Raw genomic sequence first — 14010 nt, 5'->3', positions numbered from 1 at the left:
CAATGAATCAGCCATTTATTGATCTTCCACAAGATTTTCACATGGCCACGAACATCCTTGAGGTTAAGAAATTCAGACGAAAGACGAATATGAGAATAAGATCTCGAACAATAAGATACATGAAATGAAAGACTATGAAACATTTTCAAGTTTTTATTTCACCAATTATTTATACTTTCATTCTCATCCGCTGGGAATGAACTAGTTTTAATCACTAAAGTATCATATCATTAAGGCCAAGAAAGTAACACAAAATTTTTAGTGACACTTGCAAAAATAACAGAGATAAAACCGTGGAAAAGACAAGGGATCCATGATCCATCTTAGTTCAACTCTCTTTAAGTTTGATCTATTTTTTAACCGTCGCTGGTCAAAGTCAACGCCAAAATCACAATACTGAGTGTTGTGATTACTGTCGCACAGGCAAACACTGTCATTGTCCGGTTCGAGACGACTTTACCCTGCTTGTCTTCCCCGAGGCTTACCTCTATCTCCTCAACAAGTCTCCTAACAGTCTCCATATCCGAATCCTTCGCAGCGTGAATCAGCCTGTTCTGAATCTTCTCTAGTTTTGTTGTCTGCTTCGTTTTTCTCTTGACTGACCAAATAAAACCCGTCATTTTCCACAGAAGGATACCAACATAAATCGCCACAACGCAGTCTACTGTGTAGTGGTGGCGCTCTCGTATCTCCCTCTGCGCGCTGTGTGCCACGAGCAACCATATCAATGCGGAAGAGAAACCTCCGTAAGCCTCCTGTTAATGATTTTACCGCATAATGGTTTAGGTCTCATAGAAATCTAACAAAATGATAAGAGTTAAAGGAAGCTCTCTATATTAATAATAATGTAACAAGAATAAAAATTCCCAAGAGAACTATGTTCTCTACTTCTCGGCCTAACCCGACAAAACCTCCAAACCACTCTCTGGCTTGGATCCATCTCACAAACTAAACTACATCCATATTAATAATCATCCAACGTGAACTAAGTTAAAATCGTAAGTAGTTATGAAATAAGTAAAATAGAGACTCTATTGAAAAAGAAACATTGACTGATACAACCACAATTAAGCTAACAAGTGGTGGAATTTTATGTGAAAGGAAGAAAACGATATATACCGTCCAAGCCATAGCAGTTAGTACAGCTACAAGCATGTGGCCACTGTACAAGAGGTCATTACAACCACCTCCAGCTTTCTTTAGTAGACCAAACCATGAAGACCCTTCAGAATAACTCGGTCTCAAGAACTCACCGAGGAAGCTCATTGAACCCCAATCAGGTCTGTAGTCACCAATGTATTTTCCTGGATCAGCTGGTAATACCAAAAAAAAAAAAAAGACTTACTCAAGTGAACCATAAATTCTTCAAATCATTTGTTTCAAACTGGGTTTACACGAGAAAAAGCATTCACATTTTCAAAAACCAAATCATTCGTTGTAAATGCCAACGACAAAGAAGTGCCAAAATAGAAATTTTGTATAACGTACTAAATATGCCTATTGTAACATGTGAACGCAAAAGCAAGCAAACAGAAACAAGCAATCAAGGCCTAAGTAGTAAGTGAACTGAGACTGGATATTACCGTAAGCCTCATCCCAATTGAGGAGCTGGTGTATAGCAGCAGGGTCTTTAGCATAAGGGACGTAATATTTCTGAGCCCAGCGATGAGGATGAGAGGGAACGTTGTTGAACCGGGCTGAGGCGCACCAAGGTCGAGCTGAAGGTAAGATAGTAGATATAAACGTTATAGCTCTTAAAAGACGGCCCAATCCCATGGTAAATATGTATCGTGCGCCTAATCCTAGACCCGGAGCTTTCACTGAGTCGAACACTACCGAGAAACCCAACATCACAAACAGCATAAGAAAATGGTGCAATCCGATGATATGAGCTCTCAGGATTTCCACAATTGGCTTGGGAAGGCTCTCGTTTAGTGCAAGTAGGAACCATTGGCCTGTGTCAGGGAGTGGAGAAGTATCCCTATCAAAGATAAAATCATTTATCATTTATACTAATATTTCTTATAATGTAAACATAGTTACAAACATGCAAAACATACAAATGAAGATTATTGTTACTGATAAAGCTATATTGAAAGTTTCACTTGACCGCTCCATCAATTGAATTCTTTTTATAGAAACTTACGCATTCCTACATATATTTCTCATACGAGACTCATAATGATAATAGTATAGTATAAGAGATGCATAAACAATCAACAAAAGCTTACTATAATGTTGGAAAACTACATTCAAATTTAAACTTTATTGCTCCATCAATTTAATAAATGAATGGAAACTTAGAAATTCCTATTAACATAGTTCTTTTACGAAATGATAATGATTACAGACATGCATAAATATTAAAAAATAGGATTACTATAATGTTGATAAAAGCTTTTTTCAAAGTTCACTTGATTGTTCCAGCAATTAAAAAATAATGAATAAAAACTTAAATATTCCAACTAATATTTCTCATAATGATGATATAGCCACAGAATTGCATAGAGATTCAACAAAAGATTACTAAAATGTTGATAAGCAAGATCACTTGATTGCTCCATCAATTGAATAAACGAATCGAAACTTGAACATACCTACTAATATTTCTCATACGATACTGATAAAGTGATAGTGATATAGTTACAGAAATGCATAAACCTTCAAAACAAATATTACAGTAATGATGATAAGATATATTCAAATATCACTTGATTGATTTTCATCAACCAGTTTTGATAAACTTTTATCATGTGACACATTACAGTTTACAAAATTTCAACTTTGATAAACTATACTCAATTGAAATTTGAGAAGCTATATTCAAATTTCACTTGATTGCGACTAAAACTTCAATCGAGATTCTAAATCACTTTTTTTTTTTCTTTTTTGACATCAAGATTCTAAATCACACTTAGAAATATGATCGATATTCAAGTCAAACCATGTTCTACTCAAATCAGAAGCAGTAGAGTAAAATCTGATACAGCTAAGCTAAAGTCAAATTACAGTAAAAAAAATCAAAATTTTAATGAAATTTGAAACGGATCTTGAACTTACCGGTGCCAATCTAAGCCGAGAACGGCCGTGACGGAGCGAACACAAAGAGCTTCGAAGAGAAGAGCAGAAAGCAAGAAGACGATGGAAGTGAGGAAAGGGATCGCTGCTCGTAGCTCAGAAGACCAGTGCTTGTAGAACGGAACACGTGTGACGACGGCGAGAGCCAGGACCGACCAGAGAACTGGCATAAGACGAGAATGCCAAGCTGGAGACAAGTATCTCATGTAATCAATCGCCACATATGACATCGCGGCGATACCAAGTCCGACTCCGGACATCCGAGAAGCCGACAGTCGCCCCATCATGCCGGATTTGACGGATAATGTCTGGGAAAAGGAAAGTCTTTCCTTTAAACCAGGTTTGTCTGAAATTAGCCACTTAATTGACTACAGCTAACTCTATTTTTGTTTACGGTTAAACTAATTACTCCCTCCATTTTATAGTTTATGAAGTTTAATGTCATTGTTTATCTGTTTTTTTAGTCATCCATGTAACATACATTTTTCTTTTCTAGTATTGTTCATTTGAGGTGCAATTGGTCAACATCTGAAGAACAATTGAGAAAAATTAAAACAACTATAACATTTTCAGTAGTATATTGAAATTTAAATTATTTAAATATTTTAAAGCATTGTATAACATTTTCAGTAGTCGAGACACAACATTTTCAAAAGAACTATAACATTTTCATATTTTAATTATGAAATATAAATTTAAGCAGTATATTGAAATTCAAATTATTACATTATGTATAACAGTACAAATTGTCGACACACACTACAGTTTCACAAGGACTGTCCAAATACATTCGCTCTCCCAAACAAGATTTTTTCAATACCAGTGCTCCATAAGGTCGTATCTCCTGCATGCTGAACGATTTTGGCCATTTTTACTTTAGCTTTCTAGTGAGAAACGTCACTCTTGAGTTGAACAACAAGACTATATCTCCGACTCTTGAAGTCCTTCTTTACAATTTTCTTGTCATGAAAGACTTTGGTCTTTTCCTTGTAGAGCTTTGAACGCCTTATATATTTCCTCAAGCTCATCCAGTTATACCATTCTCTTTTCCAAAGCGGTTTTTAAATCGAAGTTCAGGAACTTGGTTGCCCATAGCGCATTGTGTTCCATTTCAATAGGTAAGTGACAAGACTTTCTGTAGACAAGATTGAATAGTGTTGTTCCAATACGCGTCTTGTAGGTAGTTCTATATATCCACAAAGCATCATCATGTTTCAATGCCCAAATTTCCTTGTTTTCCCAACTGTTTTTTCAAGTATAAATTTAATCTGCCTCTTGGAGACTTTTACTTGTCCTAAGGTCTGGGGATGGTAGGGTGTAGCCACTTTGTTTTTCACTCCGTGTTTCTTCATGAGACTTTCAAATATCTTGTTAATGAAGTAGAAACCCCCATCAATTATCAAAACTCTTGGAATTCCAAACCTGGGGAAGATGGTGATCTTGAATAGCTTAAGCACTACCTTGACGTCATTAGTCTGGCTGTGATGCTGTCGGATTAAGTTCAGCTTCAGGTAATAAATTTATAGAACCCTAGGCGTCTGTAAATGCGCACTAGTACGATAGTTCTTATCGTGTCAATCCACAAGAAGTACATGTTTTTCTACAAAATACTTTAGAAAGAGAATTAGTAAGGAAGTCTAAAAGAAAAAAGGGTTTAAAAGGGTTCTGGGTGTCAACAAAACTGTAAAGAATGCAAAACAAATATATAAAAATTGGTCGGAAGCAATTTAAAATGAATGTTCGGTCGACAGGGATATCTCTGGCGAATGTTCGATTCAAAACACGATAAAATCTTTACAAAAACCGATTCTAGCAAAACCCTTGTGATGAGGCCATTCAAGCTGAGCCAGACTTAACCGAGCCACAACTACAAAATGTCGAAATACCAGTCATTCATGAAGGCCCAATAACAAGACAAAGAGCTAAGATTCTTCAATACAAGTACAACCAAAGCATGCTACAAGCAATGTCTCAAGTGGATCAAGAGAGGCCGAGAGAAGACCATGAACAAGTGGAGCCGCATAATGAAGCCCATCAACAACAAGCTTGGACCGGACTACTTGAAGAATGCCAAGAGCTAACAAACGGTCCAGCTTCAAAGAGTCAAGATATTTGGCCCCTTTTACCAAATCAAGCCCAAGTCTACATGCTGACTATCTCACCAATGAACCAAGACACTTAAGAGGGAAGATTCAAGTCTAGTCAAAGACACACTAGTCTCGGCCACCAAATAAGGTAAGTGTTCAATCAAATTTCAATTCTTTGACTAATGAGTTTCTCTTGTCTTTGGTCTTATGCTGAGACAATTTAATTAGTCTTTTATTTCCTTTTTTTTGAGTCCTTTAATTTAGCATTTTTAATTTACAAGTCCTGTTGTTTTGAGTCTTTACTTTTAAAGTCATGTTATTTTGAGTCTTTTTATTTCTTTGAGTCTAAGCTGCTAGGACCATTATATAAGGTCCCATTACAGCCTTGTAATTTTTCACCTTTGATATCAATAAAAAATTGAACTTTCTTCAAACCAGTTTTCTTTGAGAGAAACTTGTTTAACCCTTTGCACTAGTTGAGACCAGTACCTCCTAGATCAAAGTTCTCGTGTTTTATCACAAGTCTTACACAACTTGTGTGGTACACTTCGATCCACCTTGTCACTTAGCCACCACATCGATTCACTTGTCTAGAGTTGCTCATTCATTTGAATCAACCCTTGGCCATCGACCTAAAGCTTTGCTTCCGATTCTATACAAGTCCTTGACAGCTTGGTGCTTGTATCATTTTTGGTATCAGAGCTGAAGTTCCTTCAGCCCAGGTTTTATCTATCTATTTACATCTTTTCATTTCCATTTAGTCATTTGTTTCATTGCATCATATTAAATTAAAAAAAAAAAATCATATCATATATTTTTGTGTTCTTCCTGCATTATAATTTTACTAGTCATTTGATTCATTTTGATTATTGTCTAAGTTGTTTCATCAGAGAAAAGTCAAAAAAAAAAAAAATTTGTCCTGAATTGTTGTGTCGAATTCCAAGTTTAGGTGCATCAAGTCAGACTTTCCTTATTTGTTTCAATCACGTTTAAATTCATTCTCTTGCTAAGTTGTTAATTATTTAGACAGCACCAATTTCCTTATTTGTTTAGTTGTCATTCCAAGTTAAAAAAAAAAAAAAAAAGAGAAAGTACATTACAAGACTTTCCATTTTTTTTTTTTTTTGATCAGAACTAAGCAAATACCCTTTATCTTGTGTTTTTGTTTTGCGAGAAACAAAATCCATAAGCAACTATGGGAGAGGAGAGCAGCAATGCACAAGACCCTCTTCATCAACTAATAATCTCTATGAGAGACGAGATCAAGGCCTTAAGGCAAGACTTTGGAGATAGACTTAGCCGTGTGGAGCAAGCACCAAGGGTAACTCTACAGCCAACTCGCCATAATGGAGGATTAGGAAAAGGCCCCAACCCCACTCAGAACACCGGAACCAATCCAAGGCACAACGGAGTGCGCATCAACGAACCACAAATGACCGAAGACGACTCTTCTCAAGATGAAGAGCCAAACCCTAGGCATCAAAGACACTGCGGGCAAAGGCGACGTGTGCCACAAGATGATTATGGAGATGCTGATGACGAAGAGTATACACCCTACTCTAGACAGAACCAGAACCACATCAAGCTGACGGCACCTAACTTTGCTGGAAAAGTTGATCCAGAGGCTTATCTAGATTGGGAGAAGAGGATGGATCACATCTTCGACTATTACAATCACCCTGGTCCAAAGAGAGTAGCACTAGCAGTGGCTCAGCTCACCAACGGTGCACTTACATGGTGGGATAGAGAAGTATCAGACCGAAAGAGAAGCCGCTTGAGAGCTATTGATACATGGGTCGACATGAAAGACCTAATGAGGCAAAGGTATGTCCCTCCTCATTTTTACCGAGACTTACAGCATCGTTTTCGAACTCTTAAACAGGGAACCAGGACCGTAGAAGAATACTATGAGGAGTTTGAGCGCTTGAGGAACCGATTAGAGCTCAATGATGATGAAGAAGCTCTAATGGCGTAATTCCTTGATGGCTTACAAGAGAGGATCAGCCGCAAAGTGGAGAGACAGGTATATCAAGACTTCAAAGATCTTTTCCATTTGTCTATACAGGCAGAACAACACATCAAGAAGAAGATCTCCAACACTAGAAGCAAGCCGCAAACCACTTGGAACACCAACTTCAACAAACCACTCGACAAAGGCAAGAGTGTGGAAATTGATTCACGTTTCAAAGGCAAGGCGGTTGAAACAAGCAAAGACACCAGACCAGAGGCAGGTAAGACTAATAACCCTCAGCGTGCAAGAGATATTACTTGTTTCAAATGCAGGGGAAGAGGTCATATGTCTCACGAGTGTCCAAACAATCGAGTGATGCTCATGACCGAGGCTGGAGACTATGAGTCACATGATGAAGCTGATGTTCAAGAAGATCAAGACGATGAGTATGGTGACATAGCTTATCCAGACACAGGAGAGCTCCTTGTCACTAGACGTGTATTAAGTGTAATGGTGGAGCCAGCCGAGACCATACAAAGAGAGAACATCTTTCACAGCCGTTGCACTATAAAGGGGGAAGGTATGTAATCTTATTATTGATGGTGGGTCTTGTACTAATGTTGCAAGTGCTCACATGGTTGATAAGCTAGGCCTTGAGAGAACTAAGCATCCACGGCCCTATAGGCTGAGATGGCTCGATGATAAGGTAGAGCTTAAGATTACCGATCAAGTCACCATTCCATTTAGCATAGGAAAATATCAAGATCAAGTTTTATGCGATGTAGTTCCTATGCAAGCTGGTCATTTATTGTTAGGTAGGCCATGGCAATTTGATAGAGAAACTAAGCATGATGGTAGGACTAATATGTATACTCTTATGCATAACAAAAGAAAAGTTAGTTTAGCACCTCTTACACCATCACAAGTGCATGAACTACAAATGCAAATGCTTAAAGAAAAAGAAAGTATCTCTAAGTCAAATTTTCTTGTTCAGCCTAGCTATGTTAGAAAAGTTTTTGCTGCTAAACACACAATGCTACTAATGATCTTTAAGGAGCTTTTGAGCGCAGGTTTAGGTGAACTTGAACTACCACCGGAGATCACTGACTTACTTGACAGGTTTAAAGATGTGTTCCCTGAAGAAATGCCTGAAGGATTGCCACCAATTCGAGGCATAGAACACCAAATAGACTTCATACCGGGAGCAACTTTACCAAACAAACCAGCTTACCGAATGAGCCCTGAGGAGTCCAAGGAGTTGGAGAGGCAAGTCAAAGAGCTGTTAGACAAATGATATGTGAGGGAGAGCCTCAGCCCTTGTGCCGTTCCTGTCCTGTTGGTGCCAAAGAAAGATGGCTCCTGGCGCATGTGTGTAGATTGCCGAGCTATCAACAACATCACCATCAAGTATAGACACCCAATTCCTAGACTCGATGACATGCTTGATGAGCTTAGTGGAGCCACCTTGTTCTCAAAGATCGATCTCAAGAGTGGATACCATCAAGTGAGGATGAAAGAAGGTGATGAATGGAAGACTGCCTTCAAGACCAAGCAAGGTCTCTATGAATGGATGGTGATGCCCTTCGGCCTCACCAATGCACCAAGTACCTTTATGCGTCTAATGAATCAAGTTCTTAGAGCATACATCAGTAAGTTTGTTGTTGTTTATTTTGATGATATTTTAGTTTACAGCAAATGTTTACCTGATCATGTGTCACATCTTGAGCTTGTTTTAAAGACTCTTCGACAAGAAGGCCTTTATGCAAATTTAAAGAAGTGCGCATTCTGCACTGATAAGTTGGTTTTCCTAGGTTTTGTTGTGAGCTCGCAGGGATTACAGGTTGATGAGGAAAAGATAAAAGCCATCAAAGACTGGCCGGTCCCAACAAATATCAGCCAAGTGAGGAGCTTCCATGGGTTAGCAAGCTTCTATCGGCGTTTTGTCAAGGATTTCAGTAGTATAGCCGCACCTCTCACTGCTGTGGTGAAGAAAAGTGTTGGTTTTACATGGGGAGAAGCTCAACAAAAGGCGTTTGATACTCTCAAGGAGAAGCTTACCAATGCACCGGTTCTTGTGCTACCCGACTTCAACAAAACGTTTGAAGTGGAGTGCAATGCATCAGGCATTGGCATAGGAGCTGTACTGACACAAGGAGGAAAACCAGCGGCGTTTTTCAGTGAGAAGCTTGGAGGAGCTACGGTTAACTATCCAACGTATGACAAAGAGTTATATGCTCTAGTTAGAGCTTTAGAGACTTGGCAGCATTATCTGATGTCAAGAGAGTTTGTGGTCCACACTGACCATGAAACACTTAAGCACCTTCGAGGACAAACCCATCTCAAGAGGAGACATGCCAGGTGGATGGAGTTCATTGAGACTTTCCCCTACATTATCAAGTACAAGAAGGGCAAAGACAACATAGTGGCGGATGCTTTATCTCGAAGACATGCACTCATCGCAACTATGGAGGCCAAAGTTATGGGGTTTGAGTTCATCAAAGTTCATCAAAGACCTTTACAAAGAAGATCCAGAGCTAGGAGAGAGCTTTGAGGAGTGTAGCAGGGGAACTCATGGCAAGTTCTACATCTATGAAGGCTTTATGTTTCGAGACAAGAGACTTTGTATACCGCAATGTTCTCTTAGGAATCTTATTGTCCGAGAAGCTCATGGAGGAGGACTGATGGGTCACTTTGGAGTAGACAAGACACTTGCAGTGGTGAAAGAGCACTTCTATTGGCCTCACCTCAAAAAGGCTGTAGAAGCTCATTGTGCACGATGCGTGATCTGCAAGAAGGCCAAGTCTAGAGTACACCCTCACGGCTTGTACTTGCCATTGCCGATTCCTACAGCACCATGGGTTGATATTTCAATGGATTTTGTGCTGGGGTTGCCAAAGATCAAGCACAAAGACTATGTTTGTGGTGGTGGACAGATTCTCCAAGATGGCACATTTTATACCTTGTGCAAAGGTTAATGATGCATCTCAAACGGCGGATCTATTCTTCAAGGAGGTTGTGCGTTTACATGGAGTGCCAAGAACCATTGTATCTGACCGAGATAGCAAGTTCTTGAGCCACTTTTGGAGAACTTTGTGGAAGAAGCTTGGCACTAAACTTTTGTTCTCTACTACTTGTCATCCCCAAACATATGGCCAAACTGAGGTGGTGAACAGAACCTTATCTACATTGTTAAGGGCCACTCTTGGAAGAACATGAAGAACTGGTTGGAGTGCATACCCTTCATCGAATTCGCCTACAACAGAGCTCAGCATTCAGCTACAAAGATGTCGCCATTCGAAATAGTCTATGGATTCAACCCCAAGACCCCAATGGAATTCACACCATTATCACCAGTTGAAGCCGTGAGCTTAGATGGAGAAAGAAGAGCTGATCTCATAAATAAACTACATCAAAAGGCAAAGGAGAACTTGGAGAAGAGAACTGAACAATATGTGAAGCACGCCAACAAAGGACGCTAAGAAGTGGTGTTTGAACCAGGAGACTGGGTATGGCTGCACATGAGACATGAAAGATTCCCAAACCAAAGGAGTTCAAAGCTAGCACCAAGAGGAGATGGACCTTTCAAGATACTAGAGAAGATCAACAACAATGCCTACAAACTCGAACTACCAGGTGAGTTTAACATATCCTCAACTTTCAATGTATCTGATCTAGCTCCCTATATTGCAGATGATCCAGTTTTGAGGTCAAAACCTCTTGAAGAGGGAGGGAATGATGAGGCCATTCAAGCTGAGCCAGACTTATTCGAGCCGCAACTACAAGATGTCGAAATACCAGTCATTCATGAAGACCCAATAACAAGACAAAGAGCTAAGATTCTTCAATACAAGTACAACCAAAGCATGCTACAAGCAATGTCTCAAGTGGATCAAGAGAGGCCGAGAGAAGACCATGAACAAGTGGAGCCGCATAATGAAGCCCATCAACAACAAGCTTGGACCGGACTACTTGAAGAATGCCAAGAGCTAGCAAACGGTCCAGCTTCAAAGAGTCAAGATATTTGGCCCCTTTTACCAAATCAAGCCCAAGTCTACATGCTGACTATCTCACCAATGAACCAAGACACTTAAGAGGGAAGATTCAAGTCTAGTCAAAGACACACTAGTCTCGGCCACCAAATAAGGTAAGTGTTCAATCAAATTTCAATTCTTTGACTAATGAGTTTCTCTTGTCTTTGGTCTTATGCAGAGACGATTTAATTAGTCTTTTATTTCCTTTTTTTGAGTCCTTTAATTTAGCATTTTTAATTTACAAGTCCTGTTGTTTTGAGTCTTTACTTTTAAAAGTCCTGTTGTTTTGAGTCTTTTTATTTCTTTGAGTCTAAGCTGCTAGGACCATTATATAAGGTCCCATTACAGCCTTGTAATTTTTCACCTTTGATATCAATAAAAAATCGAACTTTCTTCAAACCAGTTTTCTTTGAGAGAAACTTGTTTAACCCTTTGCACTAGTTGAGACCAGTACCTCCTAGATCAAAGTTCTCGTGTTTTATCACAAGTCTTACACAACTTGTGTGGTACACTTCGATCCACCTTGTCACTTAGCCACCACATCGATTCACTTGTCTAGAGTTGCTCATTCATTTGAATCAACCCTTGGCCATCGACCTAAAGCTTTGCTTCCGATTCTATACAAGTCCTTGACGCTTGGTGCTTGTATCACCTTGGAAATTAAATCATGGAATTTTGTTGCTTGCTATGCAGAAAATCATGAAATAAGTTCAAGTTTGTCAATGCTCACAACGCCCTATTAGTATGCTTTCGTATCTTTATGACACAATTGCTCCTGTCAAACTAGGTCAAGTTAATAAATTCATCACTTTCAGTTTTATCAATCTTAAGACAGAAACTAGTTCATGACGCTATCTCCATGTAGTAAGAATAAACTTAGAAAAAAGAGTTACTGAATTTGGCTAAGTTATCGCATGTAATGCCTATCGAAATTGTACCTTTTCATGAAACTTTAAACCCAATGACTAAAATACTCAGACATAACAGAGCTTAACATCATAACAAAAAATAAAAAAGCAAGAAATGAAGAAAATTAAAGCTTCTAAATTTCAGGAAAAAGTCAGGAGAAAATTTCATAACAAATTGCTAGAAAGAAGGTAAAAACTTAAAAGAAAAGGAGGCACATTAAATCAATATATGACACATGATTTAAGGAAATTGTATAAGAAATTCTTAATGAAAACAGGTAAAAACACAGTGTTATCAGAAATAAAACCAATTGAAATAGAAAAATTTGATTTTGGTTTGAGAGGAGGCTTGTTCTCTCCATTCTTGAACTTCATTTCTTCATAACTCTGTCATTTAGAGTCCGTTTCTTGAGATTCTTGGTGCATAGAGCTCTATTTTCCTTCCTCTTTCTGATATTGCACACGTTTCTGGCATCATGTGTTGGAGTAAGCTTGAAAGAAGCTTGAAGAGCACGCTTCTAGATTCTTCTTTAAGTTATATTTCCTAAAAGTGTTAGGATTAGAGAAAAGGAAATTAGGAGTTATCTAATTACCTTATTCCATTAGATTTAGGAGTAGCTAAACATCTATATAAGGAGATGTGGCATAACTTATGAGTTTGAGTTTTGGATCTTTAGGTTTTGAGAGAGTTTCCTAAAGCTTAATAAAAGTGAGTTTTATTATTCTTGATCTTAAGTAGTTCTGATATTATCATGTCACATAATCCCAAGGTAAATGTTCATTAAAAGCATCCCTCTTGTTCTAGAATAGAATCGATTTTGAGAATAGAGTTTTCTTGATGAAATTTTTCTTGAAATCGGTGAATGTATTGTTAGAGGAACTTAGAGCCTTGGGATTCTGGTTGAAAATGAGTTAGAAAAAAACCCCTCTGCTTAATTGCTGTTATTGAGTTGAGTTTTGCATTTAGTAAGAAATTTGTCTTTAAGAAATGATTTAAGGTGCATGAATTGTTTTGGGCTGATCTGATTTTTGATTTTGATGTGGTAAATTGCTGTGAATTGATCTGGATGTGCTCTTAATGTTAAATTTTTTTTTCAAAAATTCATACTGATTTTACCATTTTCGGTTTCCTGAAATCGCATAAACTGTATTTCCTTGGTTTAGATGCTCATTTCTTGTGTGAGATTTGTGTATACAAGAACAATGTCAAAAACCAGAAGATCTGATGAGCTAGACAAAGCAAGGAAAGCTGCTAAAAAAAGACAAGTACATCGTTCTTAGAAAGGGTGAAGCTTCAACCTCCGAGTCCAAAGGAAAAAGACCTGAAAGGAGTGAAGGAGGAGGCGATGATGAGAGGGTTGTTCAGACAGCTGCTGGGAAAGAGAAAAAGACAGAGAGCAAGAAGCCTAGGAGAAACAAAGAACCATATTTTGCTGATTAATTGAAGAAGCTGAGAAAGATGGAGATGGAGCCAACTTGGTTTCCTGATTGTGTGCTCCTTGAGAAGCTTAGGATTTTGCAAGATGTGAAGACCATTCTCCAAGTAGCTGATCTTGGGAATTTGATGGACATGCCTCATCCTGATTACAGTGACTCCACCACCCAATTCCTTGCTTCACTGCTTGTCACTTACCATAAAGAGAGTAAGGATGAAGGATATGGCTCTATAGACTTCAAAATTGAGATGGAAAGATATGAAATGACTTTTGCTCAAATAATTGAAGTCTTTGGTTTTGCCACTGAAAAATAGGCCTGATACTGGCAGGCTTCTATCACTAAGGAGGAGCTGGAGGAACTTTGGAAAAGCTCAGCTAATGGGGGTTATCTTGCTGGAATAAGCAAGGCTTCAAACTTGAGGAACTCAGCGATAAGGATGGCTCACAAGATTGTAACTCATATATTCTTTGGGAAGAAAGAGTTTGGTGCTGTGTCTTATGAAGAGCTGAGAATTGTAA

At 38.5% G+C, this 14010-nt stretch overlaps 1 protein-coding gene across 1 annotated transcript; it reads right to left on the bottom strand.

Annotated features, from left to right (window-relative positions):
• Positions 1-205: 205 nt before the first annotated feature.
• Positions 206-3396, bottom strand: LOC18012497. The gene is made up of 4 exons (XM_024151866.1): positions 3061-3396; positions 1584-1981; positions 1120-1313; positions 206-755 (listed from the first exon to the last, which is right to left on the bottom strand). The coding sequence occupies exons 1-4, from the start codon at positions 3363-3365 to the stop codon at positions 357-359; spliced, it is 1296 nt and encodes a 431-aa protein (XP_024007634.1). The 5' UTR covers positions 3366-3396; the 3' UTR covers positions 206-356.
• Positions 3397-14010: the final 10614 nt, after the last annotated feature.

This window comes from Eutrema salsugineum, unplaced genomic scaffold, assembly GCF_000478725.1.
Source record: "Eutrema salsugineum unplaced genomic scaffold, Eutsalg1_0 scaffold_6, whole genome shotgun sequence".
NCBI lineage: Eukaryota > Viridiplantae > Streptophyta > Magnoliopsida > Brassicales > Brassicaceae > Eutrema > Eutrema salsugineum.
This window is presented reverse-complemented; position numbering and strand designations above follow the sequence as displayed.

Coding starts and splice junctions, on each gene's coding strand:
- LOC18012497 (XM_024151866.1), bottom strand. CDS start 3,365: ATGATGGGGCGACTGTCGGCTTCTCGGATGTCCGGAGTCGGACTTGGT. Junction 1,982..3,060: donor CTCGGCTTAGATTGGCACCG/GTAAGTTCAAGA, acceptor TATCTTTGATAG/GGATACTTCTCCACTCCCTG. Junction 756..1,119: donor TAACTGCTATGGCTTGGACG/GTATATATCGTT, acceptor AATCATTAACAG/GAGGCTTACGGAGGTTTCTC.